Source organism: Bubalus kerabau, chromosome 1 (genome assembly GCF_029407905.1).
Source record: "Bubalus kerabau isolate K-KA32 ecotype Philippines breed swamp buffalo chromosome 1, PCC_UOA_SB_1v2, whole genome shotgun sequence".
Classification (NCBI taxonomy): Eukaryota; Metazoa; Chordata; class Mammalia; order Artiodactyla; family Bovidae; genus Bubalus; species Bubalus kerabau.
In genome coordinates, this window is record NC_073624.1 from 77558322 (window position 1) to 77586112 (window position 27791).

The 27791-nt window shown below is 36.9% G+C and overlaps 1 protein-coding gene across 4 annotated transcripts; it reads left to right on the plus strand.

The window, feature by feature from the left end:
- Positions 1-1093: 1093 nt before the first annotated feature.
- Positions 1094-27500, plus strand: MDM2 (MDM2 proto-oncogene). Of its 4 annotated transcripts, XM_055580001.1 has the most exons (12): positions 1294-1362; positions 1863-1933; positions 2071-2155; positions 4749-4823; positions 6989-7122; positions 9090-9139; positions 11759-11826; positions 11964-12060; positions 16122-16282; positions 21954-22109; positions 23138-23215; positions 25482-27500. In XM_055580001.1, exons 3-12 carry the CDS (start codon positions 2075-2077, stop codon positions 26055-26057), a joined length of 1476 nt encoding a protein of 491 aa, XP_055435976.1. In that variant the 5' UTR covers positions 1294-1362; positions 1863-1933; positions 2071-2074; the 3' UTR covers positions 26058-27500. The 4 variants fall into 4 exon arrangements, with proteins under 4 accessions (XP_055436007.1, XP_055435976.1, XP_055435987.1 ...); XM_055580032.1 differs by lacking the exon at positions 1863-1933 and having other exon boundaries at positions 1094-1362; XM_055580012.1 differs by lacking the exon at positions 2071-2155.
- Positions 27501-27791: the final 291 nt, after the last annotated feature.

Below are 27791 nucleotides of genomic sequence, written 5' to 3' on the forward strand. Positions count from 1 at the left end.
CGTGAGTCTGAGTGAACTCCGGGAGTTGGTGATGGACAGGGAGGCCTGGCGTGCTGCGATTCATGGGGTCGCAAAGAGTCGGACACGACTGAGCGACTGAACTGAACTGATGTTTAAAAAAGATTACTTTCTAGTAGATTAGAGGGTGGGAGAAGGGAAAGATATAACTTTATCCGAAACTTCTTTGTTTACAAGGAACTAATCGCTTCCTGGGCGAAGAAGCTGTTCTTTGTAATGAACAGTTCAAATAATGAGCTGTTCTTTACTTTTTGGGTTGAGCCAACTCAGTTCTCACGTCCTGGCTCATTTCTGAGACGGCCAGGCTTATGTGCAAAAAGAGACAAAGTAGGTGAGTCTTTCAGTCCTGAATGCCTAATAAATATATTTTTAATGGGAATGAATACATTCATATATAGATAAAAAAGCCCACTCTAAAAGCCTAAGGTAACCGTTCTCTACTCCCGTTCGTCTGAACGCTAACCTCCAGTCTTTTATTCCTCCAACTAAAATACTGTATGCATCCCTCAACAAGCCCACACTGTGCTATTTTTAATCATACTTTTAAAAAACAAGCTTTGAAATAACTTATTTGTATACAACTCCAGCAACCGGTGGTGCGGGCTTAATATATCGCACAGCTGTTAATTTTGGTTTCTCTTTTGGTAGCGGCGCTTAGCTTCACATCTGCCTGAGTTTCCATCGCGATCTGGAAGTGTAAACACACCAAATACAAAAATAACCAACGGATAAAGAAGTCCCAAGTTTGGCGCCCAAACTAGGCGGCGGCGGGAAGGACCAGAGATCCCCTCCACTCGCTGGGAACTCGCGATCTGGTTCGTTCGCGCGCGCCCAGTAACCTTTCCTCACTCCGGAAGCCTCACGCCTGCTCCGAGACGAGCCCCTTCGCCGAGGCCGCCGGGTCCAGCCCCGCCCCTACTGGGCGGAGGCGGCGGGGCCTTGGCGCGCGCGCGCGCGCGCTCAAAAGCCCGGATGGGCCGCGGCTTCCGGCGCGGTGCTCTCGGACGGCAGGGGGCGCGCATCCGGCGCACCTCGGCCAGCTCGCGGGTTTAGGGGCCTATGCGGCCCGGTGTGACTGAAAGGAAAATGGAGCAAGAAGCCTAGTCTGAGGGGTAGCCCTCACCCCTCTGACCGAGGTCCTGCCGTTTTCACTGCCAGGAGCCTCTTTTTTTCTCCGGATCTACTGCGTTCGAGCGCCCCGTCGGCCAGGGCCCTGCGAGTGGAATGGTCGCCAAGGCCCGGGGCGTCGGGCTTCCGCGCGCCCGGTGACGGAAACTGGGGAGCCTCGGGGGACCCCCCCAACTCCGACTCCAGTCGCGGAAAACCCCAGTTAGTGAGCATCAGGTATCGGCGAGGAAGCGCGTGGGCAGTTCTTGGTTTGCTCTGTGACTTGTGTCTTCCGGCTGGCTCTCGGCCCCGCGCGCAGCCTGTAGGTTTTCGTGGTGGGGGGCGCGGGGCAGGTGGGTTTGGAGAGATTTTGTTGGTAGGAGGCGAGATTGTCGCCGCCCGGGAGGAGGGCGGGGTCTTAGGGCCGCGCTCCGAGCGGGCGGGGGGTTTGGGAGGGGGCTCCGCGGGCGTCCGGGGTAAAGGTCATGTGCGCGGGGGCAGCTGCCGGGCTGCGGGCAGCTTCTTGACTCGGAGTCGTAGTAATGACAGGTGCCTGTTCGGTAGCTTCTATTACCCAGACGTTGAGTCTGGGCAAGATTGGGCTGGTTCTGTGGGCAGGTTGACTCAGCTTTTCCTGATGGGCTGGTCAAGTTCGGACACGTTCCGAGTCTGCAGTGGAAGGAGCTAAGCCCTGACTTGTCTCCAGCTGAGGCTATTTAAACCATGCCTTTTCCCAGCTGTATTCGCTGGCTGTTTGGGAGAGAGAACCTGTAGTCACCTACGTATATAGCACTTTATGCTGATCCAGGTAAGGACCCACTTGCTAACGGCTTTACTTTTAGTAAAGGCATTATTTGTCTCATTTCTATATGATTTTTGTCTTTTTTAAAAATAGGTGTTTCATTATTTCAAGTTTTTATCGTGTGTTTTTTTCCCTACTCTTAGGCAAATGTGCAATACCAACATGTCTGTGTCTACTGATGGTGCTGTAAGCACCTCACAGATTCCAGCTTCGGAACAAGAGACCCTGGTTGGTAATTTTGTCCCCAGCGTAACTTTAACAAAAAGTTATTTTATGAGGTGATCTGCTAAATTCCATAGACCCTGATTGTAGCCTGGCTCTTTTAAGTGAAATTGTAGTCCATAGCTTAAATTCTGCCACTCAGCTATAACTGTGGAGCAGAAGTTAATTGGAAGCATCATTATTTATTTTCTTAGCTTTTTACCAAACTGAATTTAAAAGTCAGTTTCATTATCTTAAGTATGGATGGTGAAGTTATGGTTTATGTGACTGATTTTTCGATTTTGAGCTGTTAGTATTTAACTTTTAAATGGTTTCTGAAAGTCACAAAAATAATTCATGCTTCTTGTAAAGATTTTAGATATTATAGAAAAGTATAAAGTAAAAACTGAAAATTCTTGTCTTTTGATCACGTTTACTTTTTAGATCTTTTTGTATGTACATATCCACATATATATGTGTACTTGTGAGTTTTAATTATGTTTGGTTTATTTTGGTAAAATAGGATTTTATGTGTATATATTGGGCAAATAATATCTGTGCCAATAAATATATAGAATTCTTCTTTAACAGCTGCGTGGTAACCCACAGTGTTTGCATACCATTTTAAAAATTTATGCCTTCAGTGATAGATTTTTTTACATTGCTTTTAGTTTTTGAGTATTACAAATAGCACTTTGTTTATATATCTTAACACAAGTGTTACCTCTCTCTGCCAGAACTGAGTATTATCACTTTATTATTTTGCCATTGTTTTGACAAAGAAATTGTATTGTTTAAATTTGTATTTCCCTAATCTTTGGTGAGGTTGGGCATCTTGTCATTTGTTGAATTTGTGTCTTTTGGGGTTTGCTTGGTCTTATCTGTATACTTTTCTTTTAGGCTTATTGGTTTTTCTTAATAATTTGCAGCTGTTCTCTGTTTTAAGTGTATTTGGTTTTTATCATTTATAAATAATACAAATAACTTTGCTTATGTGGTCTTTAAGTAAAATTTGATTTCTGCTGGCATTTGAATTTCATATCATGTCTTGGATGAACTCTCCCCTCCCAAGATGATGCAAATATATTGCTGTATTTTCTTCTAGTGCCTTTTCTTTTCTCGTCTAGAATTTTATTTATGTAAGATTAAAGAATGGTATTTTTTATAATAATTTTCTTATTAATGCATGTCTTTTAAGTCTTAATAAAAAGCTATGGCTTTTCATTGCAAATTTTTCATTTTGCATTGTTTTATATAGTTTGAAGTTAATATAACAAAATTTTAGAAAAATATGTTCTCTGGGAGAATTGATTCTTCGAATAACTTGAAAATAAAGCTCATAATGTAAGCACATGGGGAAAAAACACATGAGAACAATTAATGATTCAATACTACATTTATTGTGTGTTTAAAAATTTTCAGTTATTAAATAATGTTCTGTTGATGAGCAGGAAACAGGCAGTTTTCTTAATCTAGTTTTGAGAATTAGATCCCAAACTGGGTTGCTGTCAGATTTCAAAGTTAGATAGGACTGGACTGTACTGAAGGGAGGTGCAGAAGCACCAGCCTGTAGGGGTGGTTGTGTAGCTGTAAAGATTTTGAAGATTTTAATATAGCAACAGATAGGGAGAAGGAACATAAACATGTTACATCCCTGCCCCCTTGCCAGTTATTTTGTCAATACAACTTGCAGAGCCTCTAGATCAGAGGCGGCAAACTACAGGCTATGAGCCAAATTTGGTCTGCTGCCTAATTTTGTGAATAGTTTTATTGAAATGCATCCACATGCATTGGTTGCATATTATTTATGCTTCTGAGTCATACTGTCTGGTGAGAAAAGCTTTAGAATATTTACTATCGGGCTCTTTAAAGAAAAAAAATGACCCCTTGATCTAATTGGCTGGCTCTTTCAATGCACGTTGTTCTTTGTATTTGTCATTTTTGTGTTTGTGCAATAACCAGCACTATCTGGTTCATGGCAGAAGCTCAAAAAATGCTTGTCAAGTAGATATGTGGAACGTAGCCAGCTAAAAGTCAGCGTGATACTAGAGTAGGAGGAAAATGCTGGCTTGCCATTGAGGGTTGTGAGTTGGAATATTCAGATCTGCTCTTAATTATCCTTGTCAGCTTGGTTAAAGTTCCTTAACCTTCACGAACCTAATCTGCAGAAAGAAAAGATTGGTAAAGGGACTCATTGTAAATTACATTTATTTTTTTCTCTCAGATTTTGTCATTTAGCTTACAGTAAGCTCATTTGGGTATTCAGTTTATAGTTGAGCTTGTAAGGTAGTAAGCAGATGATAGAAATAGCTGGAGGAAAAAGTTTCACTGCCTTGGCATGAATGTTGATCACAGCTGATAATACTTCAGTTCCTCTGATTACTTGCATAATAATTCCATCTCAGTATTTTTTCCCCAAACACAGTCTGCGGTATTCAGTTTACATAGTCTGTTATATTTAGTGAAGACATTATGACTGACTTTTTTGGGTCTAACCTTGTGAGGTTGCGAGACATTGTGTTTGCTACCCTTATTGAAATTCTTTATGGATGAGTTTCCTGCAGGGCTTTTGGTTCTGGAATGATTTAAAAGTATAATAGCAACTCTTGGTTCTTTATAGGTTAGACCAAAGCCATTGCTTTTGAAGTTGTTGAAGTCTGTTGGTGCACAGAAGGACACTTATACTATGAAAGAGGTATGTTGAACTAAGTTAAAAAAAAAAAAAAGTCTTCCTAGTTACATATAGCCATGGTGAGAAATTGGCCATATAGAGGGATTTTCAGTAGGCAGTAGTATTAAGTATTGTGCTCATTTGGACTATAATTTGAAGTTGAAAATTCAGTTTATACTTGAATTTCATTTCTCAGCTGGGAACCTCAGACAAGGGGAAGCTCTATAGGAGTTTATTGCCTTTTTGTGCTGTTAACCCACTTGATGCACTGTTGTAAAGACTTTTCAGACTGGTAATTCTTTCCTAGAATCATGTTTTTAAATGGATGAAATAAAATATATAGGATTACAGTGGAAAAATTACATTAAAATACAGTTAACAAAATAGTAAACAAGTTTGTGATACATGCTTTTTTATGACCACTTTAATTCAGCAACAGATCTAATAAATTAATTTGAAAGTTGTAAGTATAATTGGTATTTTGAGATGTTTACATCAAGCATAGTATGATATGAAAAATGCTTGTGATTTTTTTTATTGGTGACAAAATCACAGTTATTGTTAATACTTTGTGATTTGTTGCCTGTATTCATAATTGAAGGAAAAGCTAAATTTCAGTTAAAAGGTAGTGAGAATAAAGATAGACAGTTTTTTTTCCACCCAAATTAATGGACCCCCTGAATTCTATCCAAGGATTTGGGCATCCATGGATCCCAGGTTAAGAACTTCTGCACTAGAGATACATGAGTACAGTATACTGATCTTTCTGGGATAGAGGTGAGCTGATTTGTGAACATACATTCTATTTAATGGATACATTTCAATGTGTTGTTCTCTAGCTTTGAATTTGTGTACAAAAGCATGCTTTTCACTGAGAGATTGGGCTGTCTTGGGCAAAATTTGATGTGAATGAAATGTGCCTCTTCCCCATCTCTCACAGTTTATGGGGCTCAGATTACTTTAAAATACTTAAGTACTTTATCTACATCAGGATAGTGGGCAAGAAGAGATTTCAGATCCTTTCCATTTTTAGCCACACCAGAAATTTTCTTACAAGATGTTTTGTGGAAGGAGTCTAGGTTGTCTTCCTTCTTCCTTTCTCACTGTCTACCATTTCTGATCCACAGTCACATACAGCTATTCCTTTAAGTTTGAAACCTGCTTAGCCAGTTAAGTCTATAGATGGTGTTTGCAGGGAAGTATCAAGGTAAATGATGATTTTAGGAATGTTAACTTGGGTCTGACCTTATGTTATTATATAATCAGTTAAGGAAACAAAAAAATATGACTTGTAGCAGATAGAAATAAGGAGAAAACTGATCAAGACCATGATAAAGACTTCAAATGCTTATGTTAGACCGTGTAGAGTGATGTATATGTTGTCTGACACAGTTTCCAGTTGTAGAATCTTTGTTTTGTGGTATGTGGGAGAGTAATGAAAGCTGGTATGGAGTAGTAGAAAGAAAGAAACACTGGACTAAGAGTCAAAAGACCTGGTCAGTTTTTTTATTTCTCATATGATTATGAAATATCAGAAGAAAGAGAAAGTACTCATAAAAGTACATTGTAAACTGTAAAATATTTAACCATATATGTATGATTCAGGGTCATTATTTTTGTTACTTACTGTATGCATTATGTTGGTATCTTGGAGGGCTTATTTCATGCATTGAGTTCTCCCCAGCTGTTACATAGATGTAATTAATTGATCATTATCTTGTCTTCCTCATCTGTGATGACCTCAGGTTATTGAGTTATATGGTATCCAGAACTATTTAGTAAATGACTCCAGGTCACTGCTATATTTTAATTGATGTTTTTTTGATTCTGCAGCTTTTTATTGTTATCATTGGTTTTGCATTTTGCTGCCTTTCACTTTCTTCCTAATAAGTAATACCTAGATATCTGGGCAAAGGTGAAGTCTGCCCTCCCCCACCCCTGGCCAAAGACACATTTTAAAGTTTAAGTAAATCAGAAGCAGTGTTTCTACTTCCGTCAAATTAAAAGGAGAACATAAATAATCAGCTCGTTTCTTTTTTTAAAGAATATAGGATGGTTGTTATTTAGATGTGGTTATTGATGTGGTCGTTGGTTGTTTAACCCTCTTCAGATAAATGAGATGTTATTGAGTGTATTTGAAACTAACATTTAATTTTCTTTAATGCTCAGAAATCATATTTCTATTTCAGGTTATATTTTATCTTGGCCAGTATATCATGACTAAACGATTATATGATGAAAAACAACAACATATTGTGTATTGTTCAAATGATCTTCTAGGAGATTTGTTTGGAGTCCCAAGCTTCTCTGTGAAGGAACACAGGTAAGTCTTTAGTCTGTAAAATGCCAACTGGGCAAACATTTCAGTTCACCTCCATCTTCACACCATTTTGTCAGAGAAAATTGTTATAATATGTATAAAAGATAACTGAAGTTTAATTTCTTAGTATTACAGCATATTGTTTGAGAACCTGAGTTCTGGAATCCTATAGGCTTGGGTTTAAGACCTAGCTCAGTCATTTACTAGCAGTTAAACTAGGTAAATTGGGTTAAGCCTTAAGTTTCTGAATATGAAGTAGGAATAATATAAATATCCTAGAGGTTATAAGGAAGCAGTGTGTAAAAAAAAAAAAAGTAGTGTTTGGCACATGGAAAGCATTTATTAGCTACAAGTTACTGCATATTAAAAAAAAATTATTGTAATCATTTCCAAAGACAATCTTTATATTATCTTGTGGTTAAAGGCTTAAATTTGAGCTCTAGTTACTTTGGAGATCTTTCTCTTTGTCATATACCGTTGTGACACTTAATCAGCTGCATTTAACCCAGGTAACATTTCTACAATTGTTCTACTGGGAATTGAAGACCCTTTTTTCAGTCATTCTTACTTTACATTTGGAATTCCTTTCATTTGGTTTAGGACAGTTAGTCTCTTTGCAGTCTTAATTAATGAGATGAATACTTTTCACCTGAAACATTTAACTAGCTTCTGGTATTTAAGGCTCAGTAATAATATAGCTAAAAAGATAATTGAATTGGGACATTTATAACTTTAAAACAACTTCACTTAAAAATATATATTCATTATTGTACATTGAGAGAGAAAGCTAAGGACAGGGAAGAAGTGACTACAGTTTGTCACCAAAAGGTATTTTTACTCATTTTGATAGTATGCACAGATGTGTTTTAACTGTTGGTGAATATACTTTATTTGATTTCATCTTGCTATTAAACTAACATAAGCATCTTTCCATTGACAAACCATTTATGTTTAATACTTTATTTTATACTTGGCCTTGGAATATAAGCTTTAATTTTATAAAATAAATAACTTGATAATTTTGTACTATGTATTAAATTTTGATAATGTTTGGAGCTGTAATTTCTGATACTGAAAGTACAGATTTAAAATTATTTTTGACTTGAAGTCTAATGTGTTAAGGTTAAACACTGGCGAAACTATTGACTTGGGAATGAGATATGAATAGGAATATTGGTTTTTGTGAGTTTAAGGAGCTATATTATTAGTCTCAAGGATGAAAACAATTATCTGGGATTGGCACTTTCCCCTTAACCTTGAGAATTAGAAATGTCTTGTGACCAACAAATGTTCTCTAAAATCTTTAATTTATTTAAAAAAAAGAAGTACCATGACTTCATTGAGTACTGGCATAAGTGAATTGTTTCCTTATGTTCCAGGAGGGCAGAGATTTGTTTTTATTTCCTTCTTTGTTTTCCCCAATTTCTAGAACAGTGACTAGTAGTCAGCCTGTATTAAATGACTGCATACTATTTCATCTTTCAATTTTCAGATCAAGAAAGAAAATCCATTAGATGATTGATCCAAGGTTGATGAAAAGTCAAAACTATAAATCAAGTTCCTATGTATTGGGTTTTACATAACCTACTACCTTTTTAAGTCTACTTCTATGCCCAGAGCTAGATAATTTCTGTTTGAAAATAAGAATGTTAACGTGCCTCATGTGTTCATACCAGTTTTTGTGGACTTTTGCTAAAGTCTAAACCATGCATGTTTTAGGAAATGGAGATGGGAAATCTTTGAGCTAGGGAGACCTTAGTGATTATTAAAAATGGCTGTATGTAAATCATTGTGCAACTAATTATTTTGGTGCTTTTTAGTGTCTAGGAGTTTATCAGTACTTGAATGTAATAATTTAAAATTTGGGTTGTAATCTGATAGTTTATACTAATATATATTTAAAAGTCCTGTTCAGCCCAGTTTAATATATTTTTATTTTAAAATGTACGTCTTTTTTTTTTCTCTACAAGGAAAATATATACAATGATCTACAGAAATTTGGTAGTAGTCAGTCAGCAAGGTAAGTTAATTTTGAATGCCATAAACCATATACTGTAAAAATACCTTAAAGACATTTTGTGGATGTGCAGACATTTTATAATTGTGATTCTCTTTAAAAGTTGCTCTAATTGTATATTTAATTATAGTAAGGGTATGATAAATTTAATAGGAAGAAATACATATGAACACAAATAACATAAGGCTAAGTTCCTTATGCACATTTGCACTATATCCTATTAAATAAATTTAAACCTTGGGATGCCAGGTTAGAATTTGTTTGAAAGGTAGATAATTTCAAAAGATGCTGCATGGTAGACATATGATCCAACCTTGAAACATGTATTCAAAAACTTTGGGAAGTAATCCAGCTACCTAGGTAGGACCATTTGAATGGAAGGGCCCTTTGCTTGTGTGTTTTTTATAGTAGACAAAGCTTTGTTTACCAGTTTTTTCAGGTGAGTGCCATTTTACTTCCCTTCCTTTAGATGTAGTTCTTAACTGGTTATTTTTGGGTTACATAACCCTTTGATAATCTGATGAAAGTGCTAGGTTCTTATTCCTTAAAGATAAACCTAAACATATACAGGTGTGGTTACTGATTTTCATGATATAAATACTCTGACCTTGACCGTTTTCAACTACAAACATGGGGTTAGGAAGAAATGTACATTTGGCTTGGGAATGCTGGTAGGAGCTGGCTGCAATATACCACAGACTTCTCAAAGTCTATTTTTGGTCTGTAATTAAGAACTGTTCTCAGAAGCTTGTTTACTTTCCAGAATGAACTGACCACCCCTTTGAGCTCCTATTATTCCGTATTAGATTTTATTCTTATATTACTTTGTTACCCTTACTTGCTTATACATTTGTGTCCTATTCAGGTTTGCAATCTGCATCACATAGTACAGTGTTTGGTAATAAGGTCTTTTAGTAAATGTGTTGAATACCTATTCTTCCAGAGTTAGGATTTAAGACCCAGAAAAGGGCATCACCATCTTATCCTAGAATAGAAGTAATTATTAGGCTGGTAACTTGAGATTTTGTTTTACAGAGCACTTTTTGAAATCAAATGAAGGCAAATAAACAACTACAGTATCTGTTGTAGTATTTTCAGTTTTCTGAATTATTGTCCCTGATGTATTCATTCATTTAAATAAACCTTTGTTGATTGCTAGGAAAATTGTATTAATGAGGTGGTAACCTGTAGATTACCTATGTTATTTAGATTCTGAGTTTTGTTTCAGGTTTTAGTTTACTTAATTAACTTCAGAACTCCTTTATAATATGGTTCTCAACCTTATTATACTTGGCACTTCCCTTTTATTATGTCTGTTTTATAACATCTCTTATACTAAAACAAAATATAACCTATTCATATGGACAACTTAAAATCAATATAATACCTTTACCTATAATACAAAAGAGAAACTTTTTAATGATAATGCATATCATTTTAAAATGTTAATACTCAGACCTGGCTTCACTGTTAAGGTGAAATGTTTCCAAGGGAGTAATAAAGGGTATTTGATTATGATCTTTGGTGATTGTATATACTCCATATCTGAAATTTTGACTTGTGCTGTGACAGGTCTATACATCCACATACAAACTAAACCTGCCTACCTGAAAGTTACCCACTTCAGTTCATTATTTTCCCATTCAAATCTGTTTTTCATCTGAAGTTTCTCTCTCGGTGAATGATACGCCACCCATTTATCTACCCAAGATAGAACCTTGGAATCCTTCTTGACTCCTTTCTCCCTTGTCTTGTTTATTAGACACGAGGTTTCTGTTGGTTTTTACCTTTTTTAATTTCCCTGGAATTGGCCTTTTTTCCATGTTTTAGTTTAGGCTTTAATGCTTTTCATGTGTGTAATTGCAGTTGCTAACACTGGTTTCACTGCCCCGTTCTCTTCTATTTTGGCAGAGTGAGTTGTCACTCCTCTGCTTAAAGTGACCATTTAGGGGTTCCTTATTACTCGCTGGCCAAAATACTTGTTGTGAACTAGCAGATCAATTTTATTTCTTAGATTAAACCTTTTTAATGGTGAGTGGCTGCAGCCGTGCCCTAGGGAGGAATGTGAAATATTAGCTGAGAAGGATGCAGTGATTTGCAGTTGGTGGCATGCATACTGCTTGTTTATCTTTGTGTTGTTTAGCAAGACATGCCGGATCCTTGATGATCCTGCTTACATTCCCATAGTAATGAACTACCTATAGTTCTACAGCAAACACAGGTAGTTCACGTCTGGATGCTTTTTTCACACAGGGCTTTCAGTCTGAAATAGCCTTTCCCAGTTGTATTTCCACATATTCAACTATGAAACCTTTCCTGATTCTTTGTTACTCAGACCTTGCCTTACTCTGCCAAATAATCATTACTCCATACTCCCATCTTCTCCATTAATTTACTTCTTTTAGTGTGTTTATTGTACTTTATGATGATTCTTATGTATCTTCTATATTAAAATGAATTATCTATTTACATCTCTAGTATCCAGCACAGGATGGCACTTGGGAGACTACATGTTCAATGTTGGTTGAAAGTTAAACTGTATAAGGAGTTTGTCCTAGACAGCATCTATTGAGTAGCCCTTCCTTTCTTAGTTTGTGATTCTTTGTTTTTATTTTCTATCAGAACCATCAGATTCAGGCACATCTATGAGTGAAAACAGGTGTCACCTTGAAGGTGGGAGTAATCAAAAGGTAATACTGATACGAACTCATTCTACTATGATGTTTTTTTGAAAATTGGGGAAGGTTGTTTAAAACAATGTGTTTTTAGCTTCCTGATGTTATAAGTTTGTGGGTTTTTTTTGTTTGTTTCTTCCTTGAATGCTTAGGACCTTGTGCAAGAGCTACAGGAAGAGAAACCTTCATCTTCAGATATGGTTTCTAGACCATCTACCTCATCTAGAAGGAGAGCAGTTAGTGAGACAGGTATATATGAATATTTAATTGGCACTTTCAAACTGCTTTTCATTTTTCATTTTTTACTGATACTAGTATGTTTAGACTTAAATTGTGCTTTTTGTGGTTTATGTGAATGAATTTCTAAGGTTCTTATTTTTATATGATTTAGTTGGCTTAAAAATTGTTTTCTTAGCAACATGTTTCTGGTTGACTACAGCAGGCACAGTTTCCTGTGTCCTATATTTTATAGTTGGCTCTCTACTAGTCAGCATAATAGAGGACAAGAATTGAAACTCTGTTTTAGTCATCATTCTTAGTCACCTTTACAGTTAAAGTATTTGTTATTTCTAATAAATAAAACATAGCAATGAGTTTAAAAACAGAAAGTAACATCTTAGAAATGAAGATGAGGTAAAGAAAATAGCTGAGAGCATTTTTAACAGAGAAAAGCGTAGGGGGAGGAGGCTGTTACCCAGTGAAAGTCATAATAACTTAAACTGTATATTTCAAGTGAAAAAAGGAATTTAGCAGATCAGTGAAGTAATATAGATAAACTCAGGGTAGAGTTTTGTACATGAGGGTGAAGGGCAGAAAGTGCAGAGGATGTCTTACTAAATACATAGGACTAGAACAAATGGTTAGTTATTTGGGGCCGAGGGTGGGGTGGGTTGGAAATCAAATTACATCTGTACATTATGCCAAAATGAATACTAAATGAGTTTAAAAGATAAATTAAAAATTACAACATACTGAAATAGATTTACTTTTAAAATTCGACAGTTACTATTTCTACTATATTAAAAGTTTCAAAAAATCAATAAGAAAAGTATTAAAAATCCGAATTGCAAATTTCATAGTAAATACAAATGACTAATAAATATGAGGAGGGGTAGATTTTAGTGATTTAGCTTTATAGACAACAAAAAAATGCAAAAAAGATGTCTTTTCTGGTCTTTCAAATTAGCAAAGATAATTTTTTTTTAATTCTTGCTAATGCACGTGTTGACACTAATACACCGGTGGTGCATCAGTCAGTATAAATTGGTTGACCTTTGTGAATTATAAAAAGGCTTGGGGTCCTTAACATTATCATGGTTAACTCCACTTCTAGGAATCTCTCCTAAGGATATAGTCAGAAATTCAAAGATTATATGTAAAGATATTAATTAAAGCATTATGCATAGTTGAAAACATACACAATGCCAGAGAATGTCATCACTCTAGTCCAGGCCATTGTCATCTCTTACCTGGACCACTGCAGCAGCTTCTGATTTTCTGTTTCTAGTTACTGCTGCTTCTGTCCTTTACCATAGTACCAAAAGGGATCATAAAAGGTAAACTGGATTGTGGTATGCCAGATCCCCTTTAGCTGTTTTGAAGCTATTAACCTTCAAATAAAACCCACACTTTTACATTGGCTTGCAAGGCCTGATCTATTTTTATCCTGGTTTTTGGCCTTTTCCCCCACTTTCAGTGTGTTTCAGCTACATTGATTGTTTGGTTCTCAAACAAGTCAGAATTCTTTCCAGCTTGCACCTAATTTTTTTTTCTGCAGGAATTCTTCTGTCTCAGCCTTGCAAGACCAACTCCTCATTTTTCAATTTTTGCTTAATTATTACTTTCTCAGAGAGGCTGCCTCTAACCACCCAGAAAAGTAGATCCCTTTTTGTTACTCTTTTCCTTGGTACCCTGCTTTTTTCCTTCATACTACTCATTATAGCTTATAAATGCTTGTTTTGGTTGCCTTGATGTTTGAATGTAAACCTCCTCTGGTGGTAAGGATGAGGGCTGACTTCACTTTTACACCCACTGCCTAGCACTGTGCCAGACAGAAGCCAGTGCTCAGATTTGTGGACTAAATAGTTCAGTTATGATGAACATACATTATGGACACCATATTCTGAGGCATTAAAAATAATGTAAAAAAATATTTAAGAGAAAACAGCTCCTGGCGGTCATTTTTTCGTGGTTCTGCAGTTCTTTTTTAGTGGTGAGGAGTTGATGCTTTCATTGCTAGGGCCTGGGTTGGATCACTGGTTGGGAAACTGAGATTCTGCAAGCCATGCAGTGCAGCCAAAAAAAAAATTAGAAAACAGTCCCAAATTATACGTACAGTGTGATAAAGGTATGTTTAAGAAGAAATAAATTTTTTAAATGACAGCTGGAAAATTACTAAAGTGTTAATAGTAGTTATCTCAATAGTAATATTATAGATGATTTACTTTTAAATTTCTATTTCTAAAGAGATTTCTATAATAAGTAAGTCCGTGCAGAAGCTACTGGATGCTGTGGACACATACATCCCAGTGCCAGAAAAAGCCCCAAAGGTTATTTTTTAATAGAGTTAAAAAAATATTCTGGACTTTGAAAAAATATGCATCAACAGCATGGTTTTACCCTTCTAGCCCACATCTTTCAGTCAAGGTCACCTTTTCTAATAGTATAAACATGATTAAGAACTTATATCAGAAACTTGTAATCTTAGAGGATATAAATGTGTTTTGGGAATTCAGAGGAAGAAAAGATTACTTCTGACCAGGAAGGTCAAGAGAGGGAAATGGAATGAGCAGAGGTGTGAGTTGTACCTGTTTCAGGCATACAGATTAGGATTATATTTTATTAAATCTCATAACCCTTTTGGGTACTTAACATGTAAGGCTGCAGTGAGCACCCTTGCACATATGTTTATAAATGATTGTGTAGGTATTTATCTGCGATCGAAAAACTGCCTATAAAATGTTACACTGTTTTGGATTTTTACCAGTAGTGTATAAAAAGTCCTTTCTCCCAAGTCTCTTGAGACTCTTTCTCATTTTGGTTTTTGTCATTCTCATGGGTGGAAAATGGTATCTCATTTCAGTTTGCATTTCTTTGATCACTAGAAGATAAGTCATTTTTTCATATTTATTATTCATTTGTATTTTATGAATTGAACTGTCCTTTGACTTTTTAAAAATCTTGTCTTTTACTTGATTGGCAGGAGGACTTTGTGTAAATGGATATTAACCATTTTCTAATATATATTGCAGTTCTTTTTTAGTTTGACAATGCCTTTTCACTTTTATTTATTGTATTTTATATTGTTATTAAGTTTTAATTAACATAACCTAATCTTGATAATCTTTTTCTTGAGGGCTGTAGTGTTACATTATACTTTCCCACCCTTCCCATTCTTATATAAAAATAGTTGGATGGTTTTGTTCTTTGTGTTTGGTTTTTTAATCCACTTGGAATTTATTTTTATGTCTGGTATGAGGTAGGACTCTCATTTATATTCCTGACAGATTTGGTAACATTCTGAGTTTAAGTTAGAGATAATTTCTTATTTAAAATAAAATGGATCAGGAACTTTCTTGGTGGTCCAGTGATTAAAACTATGAGCTTACATTGCGGGGAGTACAGGTTCAATTCCTGGTCAAGGAACTAAGGTAGTGCGTGCCACCTGGCCCAATAAATAAATAAGCCACATGGCCAAATAAATAATAAATGGACCAATTTTGCTAATTGTGATTCCTGTTAAAAATACTGAGTACTAAGGAAACCGAACATTAAGAATACCTTCTAAGTAAATTAAATAATTTTGAAATCTTTTAAAGTTTGACAGAAAAATCCTGACTTGTTAGTAAAAACTCTAGATGGATTAAATTAATTGTGACTGGATAAAGTTCTGAAGTGAAGTGAAAGTGAAGTCTCTCAGTCGTGTCCAACTCTGCGACCCCATGGACTGTAGCCTACCAGGCTCCTCTGTCCATGGGATTTTCCAGGCAATAGTACTGGAGTGGATTGCCATTTCCTTCTCCAGGGGATCCTCCCGACCCAGGGATCGAACCCGGGTCTCCCACATTGTAGACAGACGCTTAACGGTCTGAGCCACCAGGGAAGTCCTGAAACAAGCTTTAAAAGTTTTTTAAAAATGTAATGTTCTGCCATCAGTTGGACAGATCAGTAGAAGTGTTGACTTTTGAAGCATTGATTATTTTTCTGTTTAATTTCATTGAAACAGTTTTAGTACAGATGTAACTTAAGACAGCTCAATTTTTAAATAAATTACAGTATAGCAATTTAATTGTTTTTCTTTACATATTCAGAAGAAAATTCAGATGAATTACCTGGTGAACGACAGAGAAAGCGCCACAAATCTGATAATATTTCCCTTTCCTTTGATGAAAGCCTTGCTCTGTGTGTAATAAGGGAGATATGTTGTGAAAGAAGCAGTAGCAGTGAATCAACAGGAACTCCATCAAATCCGGTAATCCTCTAAAGTCTAGTTCTGGCATTCCTAATAGGCGTTCAGACAGAATATATGTGTATGATGTATGATTGCTGCTATGCACTTGGTAAATTTTTTTTCTTTCAAATGAAACTATAGATCTTCCTATGCAATATTGCTCTTTACAGCGTCAAGTCTTGCTTCTATCACCAGTCCCATTCACAACTGGGTGTTGTTTTTGCTTTGGCTCCATCCCTTCATTCCTTCTGGAGTTATTTCTCCACTGATCTCCAGTAGCATATTGGGCACCTTCATCTATTTCTGCTTTATTGACTATGCCAAAGCCTTTGACTGTGTGGATCACAATAAACTGTGGAAAATTCTGAAAGAGATGGGAATACCAGACCACCCACCTGACCTGCCTCTTGAGAAACCTATATGCAGGTCAGGAAGCAACAGTTAGAACTGGACATGGAACAACAGACTGGTTCCAAATAGGAAAAGAAGTACGTCAAGGCTGTATATTGTCACCCTGCTTATTTAACTTATATGTAGAGTACATCATGAGAAACGCTGGGCTGGAGGAAGTACAAGCTGGAATCAAGATTGCTGGGAGAAATATCAGTAACCTCAGATATGCAGATGACACCACCCTTATGGCAGAAAGTGAAGAAGAACTAAAGAGCCTCTTGATGAAAGTGAAAGAGAGTGAAAAAGTTGGCTTAAAGCTCAACATTCAGAAAACTAAGATCATGGCATCCGGTCTCATCACTTGATGGCAGATAGATGGGGAAATAATGGAAACAGTGTCAGACTTCATTTTTTGGGGCTCCAAAATCACTGCAGATGGTGATTGCAGCCATGAAATTAAAAGATGCTTACTCCTTGGAAGGAAAGCTATGACCAACCTAGACAGCATATTAAAAAGCAGAGACATTACTTTGCCAACAAAGGTCTGTCTAGTCAAGGCTATGGTTTTTCCTGTGGTCATGTATGGATGTGAGAGTTGGACTATAAAGAAAGCTGAGGCCTGAAGAATTGATGCTTCTGAACTGTGGTGTTGGAGAAGACTTGTGAGAGTCCCTTGGACTGCAAGGAGATCCAACCAGTCCATCCTAAAGATCAGCCCTGGGTGTTCATTGGAAGGACTGGTGTTGAGGCTGAAACTCCAATACTTTGGCCACCTGATGTGAAGAGCTGACTCATTAGAAAAGACCCTGATGCTAGGAAAGATTGAGGGCAGGAGGAGAAGGGGACGACATAGGATGGGATGGTTGGATGGCATGATGGACATGGGTGTGGGTGGACTCTGGGAGTTGGTGATGGACAGGGAGGCCTGGCATGCTGCGGTTCATGGGGTCACAAAGAGTTGGACACGACTGAGTGACTGAACTGAACTGATAGATCTTCCCTACTCCTAACCCAGGTTTGGCGAAAAGGGTGGAAGATAATGGAGTTGCACTGGAGTGTGTTGGTAAAATTCGTACCAGTGTTTAGTTACTGATGTCACGCTACATATTGGAGAATCTTTGTGAGCCACTGCACCAAAGATAATCTTAGAATTCTAAACAATTTTGTCTTGAATATTTATAGTAAAAATACCTTATCACAGCTCTCAGCTGTAATCTGATCTTCACATTTTCCATATATAGGTCTAGACATCAGGGAAAGTATTTACTAAGGCCATGAAATATTTGTATATTATTGCATGGATGATGGGAAAATATCAGTACTTTTTGATTACTGATAGAATAATTCCAAAGTATTAGCCAGCATTAATGTTTTTAAGATACCACTGAAGGGAGGTTTGTAAAGAAGTTTTTGCCAACAAGAACACTTAACAAATGGAATATTTTCTTGTCATTAAACATTTGTCTTTAAAATTGGAATCTTTATTTGTGATATGGCAATGTCTCGTGGCCATTCTGTATATTAGTGATTGTTTTATAGTTTTCTAGAATATGTAAAGGAATGAACCAATTAATATAGTAACTATGTTCTTTTTATGTATTCTTGTTACTTTATTATCTTTGCATTTTTTCTTCTAAAGCAGGGATTTTATCGATAGAGATGCACCCTCTAGATACAACGTTTAATAGAGCTGTTACTTGTATAGGCCACTAGATGGCATGTTGAGCTCTCCTCCAAGAGCAAGTTCTTCATTCGGTAGATATTTGTGCCTTTTCTGTGCCAGGTTCCTTTTGGTAGTAATGATACAGTAGTAGTCAAGGTAGATATGATCCTTACCCTCATTGGGAGATAGGTCATCAGCAATCAAACAAATAATTTAAATAGTCAATAAATGCTGTGAGGGAAAAAATAGGTTCTTGAGAGCAAATATGTGTGATTTAAAAATTGAATCCGCCCTAGTAGCTCAGATGGTAAAGCGTCTGCCTACAGCGCAGAAGACCGGGTTCGATCCCTGGGTCGAGAAGATTCCCTGGAGAAGGAAATGGCAGCCCACTCCAGTATTCATGCCTGGAAAAACCCATGGACAGAGGAACCTGGTAGGCTACAGTCCATGGGGTCGCAAAGAGTCGGACACGACTGAGCAACTTCACTCACTTAAATTAAACTGATGTGTCACGAACTTCATGTTTGGATAGTTTTAAAAGGCAACGCCAAAGAATGCTCAAACTACCGCACAGTTGCACTCATCTTACAGGCCAGTAAAGTAATGCTCAAAATTCTCCAAGCCAGGCTTCAGCAATATGTGCACCGTGAACTTCCTGATGTTCAAGCTGGTTTTAGAAAAGGCAGAGGAACCAGAGATCAAATTGCCAACATCCGCTGGATCATGGAAAAAGCAAGAGAGTTCCAGAAAAACATCTATTTTTGCTTTCTTGACTATGCCAAAGCCTTTGACTGTGTGGATCACAATAAACTGTGGAAAATTCTGAAAGAGATGGGAATACCAGACCACCCACCTGATCTGCCTCTTGAGAAATTTGTATGCAGGTCAGGAAGCAACAGTTAGAACTGGACATGGAACAGACTGGTTCCAAATAGGAAAAGGAGTACATCAAGGCTGTATATTGTCACCCTGTTTATTTAACTTATATACAGAGTATATCATGAGAAATGCTGGACTAGAAGAAACACAAGCTGGAATCAAGATTGCCGGGAGAAATGTCAATAACCTCAGATATGCAGATGACACCACCCTTATGGCCGGAAGTGAAGAGGAACTCAAAAGCCTCTTGATGCAGGTGAAAGTGGAGAGTGAAAAAGTTGGCTTAAAGCTCAACATTCAGAACACGAAGATCATGGCATCCGGTCCCATCACTTCATGGGAGATAGATGGGGAAACAGTGGAAACAGTGTCAGACTTTATTTTTCTGGGCTCCAAAATCACTGCAGATGGTGATTGCAGCCATGAAATTAAAAGATGCTTACTCCTTGGAAGAAAAGTTATGACCAACCTAGACAGCATATTCAAAAGCAGAGACATTACTTTGCCAACAAAGGTTCGTCTAGTCAAGGCTATGGTTTTTCCAGTAGTCATGTATGGATGTGAGAGTTGAATTGTGAAGATGGCTGAGCACCGAAGAATTGATGCTTTTGAACTGTGGTGTTGGAGAAGACTCTTGAGAGTCCCTTGGACTGCAAGGAGATCCATCCAGTCCATTCTGAAGGAGATCAGCCCTGGAATTTCTTTGGAAGGACTGATGCTAAAGCTGAAACTCCAATACTTTGGCCACCTCATGCAAAGAGTTGACTCATTGGAAAAGACTCTGATGCTGGGAGGGATTGGGGGCAGGAGGAGAAGGGGACGACAGAGGATGAGATGGCTGGATGGCATCACTGACTCGATGGATGTGAGTCTGAGTGAACTCTGGGAGTTGGTGATGGACAGGGAGGCCTGGCATGCTGCGGTTCATGGGGTCGCAAAGAATCGGACACGACTGAGCGACTGATCTGATCTGATTCCTTACAGATGGTTTTAATACAATAACTATGCCCCATTTAAACTTACAGTCTTTGTTAAAGTTGTTTCAGAATTCTAGCTAAGTGATATTAAAAGTTTTTGTTCATTCTACCTGAAATACTGCCTTGTAACCAAAGCAGTGTAGAGGGTATTTTTTTGTTGTTGTTGTTAGTCCTATTCTATGTTCTCTTCTAAAAATCCTCTTTATTAAAATAAAATTCTGTTGTTTTTCAGGTAAAGTCCCGAGTTGTGAAAGCTTTTGGTTGGGTTGATTTTTTTTTTTCTTTCCCTCTTCATTTTAGCTCATCTCAGTCTGGGCTCTATACTAGGCAATTACCATATTTTGTCACCTCAGTAGCCTCAAACTCCATTTATAGATGGGAAAATAAGATTTGGGGGTTTCAAATAACTTTAGATCACATAACTAATAATTGTCATAATCGAAATTCAGAAGAACAGATTTTAATACTTTTTCAGATCAAGGCTGTCTGATGTTTTCTAAATACACAGTGTTTAAAAATTTCTAGGTTTTTCTTTTTTGAACATCAGGTGAAACTTTTGAAAACTACTTTAAATTTTGCTTTCTTCAGAGAACTCCCTAGGTCAGCATGGGCCAACTTTTTCTGTGAAAGGATGGATAGTTACTGTATTCTGATTTGACTTATGATTTTAGTGTGATTGTTAATAGAACCCCCCCCCCCTTTTTTTTTTAGGAATTAGAACTGCAATTTGAATGTTATTTCTGCTATTTTCCTAACATCATGATTTAAAAATATTTTAGTCTTTTGACCTTAGTGGTTATAAAATAATATACCTTGTTTTTATAAATGATTAAATATTAGTGATCATTTAATCCAAACTCATGTTTCATGGATGAAATCGTTGTGGCCTTTACAAACTGAATGTGTCTAAGATTAAAGGCACTTAGTGGCAAGTCTAAAATAAGATTGTATGTATCCTGACTACTAGACCAAAGTACTTTTTCTGTTTCTAGCCTTCTGCTTTATGTATGTTCTTACCCTTAGCCACTGATGGCAAATATTACAGGACTGAAGGTCTTAGTTTCTTATACTGTTAATCAGAGTTTTAAAATAGGAATCACATGAGCAGATACAAAATTTTTAAAATAAATTTAAAAAATTATATATGAAAGCTCTTCCAAAGAAATTCTCAAAGTTCATTAAATATAAATCATAATTATTGTAAGTGTTTATAACTACTAGCATCAAGATATAAAGATGATTAGAAATTGTCTTAACTCTTAAAGTATGTGTAATTCAGATAAATATGCATGCAAAATCATGTTTTGTATAATTTGTGTGTGAAAATAGTATGAGTAGCACAGATACTAAAGGTGGGAGTGTTTTTTTAGTTATGGTAATGACAAAGCCTTTGGCAAAAAAGAATGAGCAGGATTTGAAAACTCAAGTTACTCCAGTTAGGGAGGAATTGTGTGTGTGGAAGTTGAAGTTTGGTTTAGAAAACAATCTGGATCTGGCTAATTTTTCATATTTAGTGAAGGGGAAGCAGGGTGTTTAGTTGGAGAAAATATGAAAATGTTAATATAGATGTTACTGTATGTACCTTGAATGCCAAGGGAATTTGGCCTTTTTCTTAAATGGAGTTTTGAACAGAGAAAATATTTATATAGCCGTAACTCAGAAACTTAACCTAGTGTCCATGTGTAGAATGGGACTGAGGGGAAATTAGGTGCACAGGGTGAGTTAAGAAGCTGTTACAGGTAATGTCCATTAAGTCATCTTTTTTTGCCCCTGATGTTAGGATCTGGATGCTGGTGTAAGTGAACATTCAGGTGATTGGTTGGATCAGGATTCAGTTTCAGATCAATTCAGTGTAGAATTTGAAGTTGAGTCTCTTGATTCAGAAGATTATAGCCTCAGCGAAGAAGGACAAGAACTCTCGGATGAAGATGATGAGGTAGTTTTTTTCTTTTCTCTGATTATATTCTAAAATTCTTATATACGTTCCATATTCATTAACTGAGGTTGAAATAATGTTATCAGATTTCATATCACAATTTTTGACACTTAATTTATTCAAACTAGAATATTGGTTTGTGGACTTGAGGCTCTGTAATTCCTTGTTGTCTTATTTATATTTTTAAAAATACAGTGGCAAGAAGTCAGTAGGCCTTAATGAGCATTATAATAGTCTGCTCATTTTAAAATTAATCCAGTTCTCCTCTTTTCACTGTTAATTTACTTTTTATAAAAATAAAGCATGCAATTAAAGTCACATACTACCACCAGATCTGTTTCCTAGAAATGACCAGCTTGGACATTTCTAGCTATCTCACTATTATTTAATACCTGCATATTTATAAAACAAAACTGCTCGTATTGAACTTTTTACTTTATTCATTTTAAACATCCTCTGTGTTGACTTTCTACGGTCGTGGGTGAGGATTTTATTGTCCTGTATTTCTCTCCCTTTGTAGTCGCTCATTCCATGTGACCTTTGTCTCAGATTTCTCACATATAGCACAGTTGGACCATGGTTTCCACATCCGCAGATGCAACTCAGTGCAGCTTGGAAATATTCAAGTTTAAAAAAAGATGTCCAGAAAGTTTCAAAATGCCAAACTTGAATTTGCTGTGAGCCATCAACTGTTTACATAGCATTCATGTTGCATCTACAACTTATTACATAATATTTACATTGTATTAAGTATTATAAACAATCTAGAAATGATTGAAATATAGAGAAGGATGTACATAGGTTGTATGCAAATACTGTGCAGCCTTAACACAAGGGACTTAGGTATCTGCAGATTTAGGTATCCTCAGGGGGTCCTGGAACCAGTCTCCCCACAGATACATAGGGATGACTCTAGTACATATTGTTTGTTTAGGACTTACAACTGACAGGTCTTAACCACTGACAGGTCTTACTGATTGAAGAAGAAGGGTGATGAATGGATGCTAATGTTGTTTTGTTTGTTTTAGGTATATCGAGTTACTGTGTATCAGGCAGGCGAGAGTGATACAGATTCATTTGAAGAAGATCCTGAAATTTCCTTAGCTGTAAGTATACATTTATTTTTTTCAAGGAATCAAAAAAATAGCATTGAGATCAGGATTAAAAAAATATATCTAGTCTCCTACTTCTTGACAGATAATTTTTATAAAGTTAAAATTGTCAAGTTTTAATGACTTTAATAAGTATTTTTGTTCTTTTATTGGGTTGGAATCTGTTGCTACTCTTTAGGTTTTTTTGGTGCTGGAATTTGAACTTTTAAAGAACTGTATTATGGAAGATTTTGAGTATATATAGCATAGAGAATAGTACAGTGTATCTCCTTTGTACTTATCATTCAGTTCTAACATTTACCAACATTTTGCCAGTCTTACCAAATATAAATATTTTCATATTAATTTGTATTAGAAAATACAGGATTTTCTATTAAATTTGAACTTAAACATTTACATTATGCCTCAGAGTTCTTGAGGTATTGAATGTGTATTTTTTAAATTAAATATTGTTTAATTTTTGTTTTTAATATTGCCTTTTATTTAGGTAGGAAATCACATTTTTCTCTTTTCTGAGATAGAAACAATTATTATCCAGTTAAAGCAAAAGAGAAATTGTAAAACTTTAGGAAAATACTATACTATATTAGAAAATAATTCAAATAACTAATTGACTCATTTGATGTCAGGTTGAATTAAGTATTTTAGACATAGGTCTTACAATTTATTTGAACTCTTGAAGCACTTTCCTCCACTGAGTGTGTGTGCTCAGTCATGTCTGACTCTTTGCGACCGCACCTGCCAGGCTTCTCTGTCCATGGGATTTCCTAGGCAAGAATACTGGAGTGGGTTGCCGTTTCCTTCCTCCCACATTACAAGACTTCTGTCTTTGGTTTTATCATTTAGTAGAGCCCTGCTTTTACAACTTGAAAGAACCAGTGTGGGAAGATGCATTTTGGCTAGTGACAAGGATGGCAGAGTTTAGCTGGTGGTGATTGCTGAGAACGTTTAGCATTTCCTTTGTGGGTGAAATTAGAGAACACCCATTTGAACCCTGGTTTTATAGAACTTCTAAAAGAGATTTAGTTATATTATTGGTTATATTATTCATGGCAAGATAAATGGGACCTCTAGGGCAAGTTTTACATGTACAGTGTTTCAGGCAAGAACAATGCTTCTGTTAAGGCAGGGATATAAGGATAGTTCATTGAAGAGGCATGTGATGTGGAGTTTGTTACCCAACTTGCATCATGGGTGGGAAGATTTGGGAAATAAAGTTGAAATAAGGATGAAGCAGTGAGCAGTTACAGAGATGAGAACCCAGAAAAGGATAGACAAGTAAGGGCATGCATTTTGGCTAGTGACAAGGATGGCAGAGTTTAGCTGGTGGTGATTGCCGAGAACGTTTAGCATTTCCTTTGTGGGTGAAATTAGGGAACACCCATTTAAACCCTGGTTTTATAGAACTTCTAAAAGAGATTTAGTCAATGGCAAACTGGATAATAGTTTTGTCTAGATTGATTTGGTGAACTCTGGGCAAGGTATCAGATCTGAGCTTTTAAGGGAGTAGAGTGGGTACAGGCCTCTACAGAGAAGATCCCATAGCATAGTACTTGGCTTAAACCAAAGGAGGTGGTGCAGTGGTAAAGAATCTGCCTGCCAGTGCAGGAGACGCAAGAGATGTGGGTTCAATCCCTGGATTGGTAAGATCCCCTGGAGTAGGAAATGGCAACTTGCTCCAGTATTCTTGCCTGGAAAACTCCATGGACAGAGGAGTCTGGTGGGCTACATACAGTCCATGGGGTCACAGTGAGTTGGACACGACTGAGCACACACAAACTGTATATCCATTTCTTAGGGATTCCCAGGTGGCTCCTGCCAGTGCAAGAGATGTGAGATTGATCCCTGGGTCAGGAATATCCCCTGGAAGAGGAAATGGCAACCCACTCCAGTATTCTTGCCTTGAAAATCCCATGGACAGAGGAGCCTGATGGGCAGTAGTCCATGGGGTTGCAGAGTGGGACACGACTGAGCACTCACACACTAAACGAACCAACCGTATCTGTAACTTTATAGGTACATGTTAAGGTCATGGTGAATACATTTTTCATTTTAGAATTTTTCAGCGTAGTTTGGCTGGGAAAAAATAGGTATTTATCAGATCATGTTTGAGGAAAGACATTGTTTTATATAAAACATGAAATGCTGAAATTTGAGTTGTATGATAAACATTTTGCCTTAGACATAGTGAACAAGTTGCTAGCATTGCTGGGTTGGTTACTGAAGGGTTATAGAAGCTAACTCTCTTGTTTCCTTGAAGGACTATTGGAAGTGTACTTCATGCAGTGAAATGAATCCTCCCCTCCCACCTCACTGCAACAGATGTTGGGCCCTTCGTGAAAATTGGCTTCCTGAAGATAAAGGAAAAGATAAAGGGAATATGTCTGAGAAAGCCAAACTAGGAGACTCGATGCAAGAAGACGAGGGCTTTGATGTCCCTGACTGTAAGAAATCTACAGTCAGTGATTCCAGAGAATCATGTGTTGAAGAAAATGATGATAAAATCACACAAGCCTCTCTATCTCAAGAAAGTGAGGACTATTCTCAGCCATCGACTTCTAATAGCATCATTTATAGTAGCCAAGAAGATGTCAAAGAGTTTGAGAGAGAAGAAACACAAGACAAAGAAGAAAGTATGGAGTCTAGTTTTCCCCTTAATGCCATTGAACCTTGTGTGATTTGCCAGGGTCGACCTAAAAATGGTTGCATTGTCCATGGCAAAACAGGACATCTTATGGCATGCTTTACATGTGCAAAGAAGTTAAAAAAAAGGAATAAGCCCTGTCCAGTATGTAGGCAACCAATTCAAATGATTGTGCTAACTTATTTCCCCTAGTTGAACTACCTGTAAAAACAGAATTATATATTATAAGCCTGAAAATTTAGACATGAAATTTATTTTTATTTTTTTAGGTGTATCAAAGCAAGGTAATACCTTACATGTAGATTTCTCCCAATAGCGATTATTCCTTTTAGGAAAATGCCTATTCTGTTGCTATTTTATATTTGGCTTTCAGTGTAATTTAGATTGGATTTAGTACCTTTCATGTAAAAAAAAAAGTTCCTGTGAAAGATGTAATATTTAAATTTTAGATACTCATAAACCTTCCAATCCTTCATTTCTGTAGTCTTTCGGAGATGCTTAAAATACAGTAAGCCGTAAATACAGTAAGCCTAGCTGTGAAGATTTGCAGCCTTGAAGTTGCGAACTTTGAAAGAGCCAAACAAGCATTTCCATGCTCAGCCACTGAGTTCTCGTGTCTTTTATACATTGTCACATGCATGCATCCTCTGCGGCCGGTGCTTTTGTATACTGTACACTACTGTGACAGTATTTTTTATTTCAAGCTCAGGATGTCCAGAAGCAAGTGTAAAAGCAGGGGTGATACAGTTGTTACTGCTGAGAAGCACCAAGTGAGAAGAAGGAAATGGCAACCCACTCCAGTAATCTTGCAGGGAAAATGGACAGAAGAGCCTGGCAGGCTACAGTCTGTGGGGTCGCAAGAGTCAGACACAACTTAGCAACTAAACCATCCACCACTACAAAGTGAATATATGCCTAAAGATAATGTCTGAAAAGGGTATTTGCTATATATTACCTAATTTTTTGGTGGGAGGGTGGGAGTCAAGGAAGACTTGGGCTTATTTTTTCATCAGCTTCCCTTTTATACTTATTTATAATGGTCATTATTTTTTACCAATACTGTAAAACTATGAAAATAAAATACTAAAAGTTTCATATAGCCAAGAAAAAAAAAAGCACCAAGTGGTAACAGTGGACACGAAAGTGAAAACAGTTAAGAGAGTGGACTGACAAGAGGAAAAAAGTAGCTGACGGACCAAAATGGTTCCCAACACAGGAAATGGCATGGGCTTTTCTTTGAGGAGGTACCGTTCGTTTTTGAGACACAGGAGCTAAATGTAGAACAGTACACAAAACAAGGTCGCAGCAGCCATTCAGAATACAGTCCAGTGTTACCATGTTATTTTGTGATGAGAAAAAACAGCTACCACCCAGACATCCCCTGGATCGTTTTTCCAAGAGGGTAGACAGAATTGAATCTAGTAAGGAACCAGAACCTGTGCCGTCAGCGTGAGGCATGAATGCAATTGCAGCTTGCTCTGTCTCCTGTTGCTGACCGTCCTTCAGCCCCAGCGTCTCCCACCCCTTCTCCCTCTAGTCAGTAACTCTTCTTGCCTATTCACTTGGTGCCAATCCCTGTGTACCAACTGAATTGTACCAGTATAGTGGATTGCTGTATTTTTTTTAAGGTACTGCTGTGTAAGATAAAAAATATTTTATTTTTTTGTGTTTTTCATGTATTATTTGTGTGAAAAGTTATAAACCTATTAGAGTATAGCACTGTGTATCCAGTTGTGTTAGTTGGGTACCTAGGCTGACTCGGTTGAACTAAGGAACATATTGGACTTAACAAATGTGTTCTTAGAACAGAACTTGTTTGTATGTAGGGGGCTTACTGTGCTCTTTCTAGATAAAAGAAATATTGGTGCTACATGAGTAGCACTTACACATTTCTCATTCTCCAGTCTCTTGGATATTGTCAGGGAT

Coding starts and splice junctions, on each gene's coding strand:
- MDM2 (XM_055580032.1), top strand. CDS start 2,075: ATGTGCAATACCAACATGTCTGTGTCTACTGATGGTGCTGTAAGCACC. Junction 9,140..11,758: donor GGTAGTAGTCAGTCAGCAAG/GTAAGTTAATTT, acceptor ATTTTCTATCAG/AACCATCAGATTCAGGCACA. Junction 16,283..21,953: donor CAGGAACTCCATCAAATCCG/GTAATCCTCTAA, acceptor CCCTGATGTTAG/GATCTGGATGCTGGTGTAAG.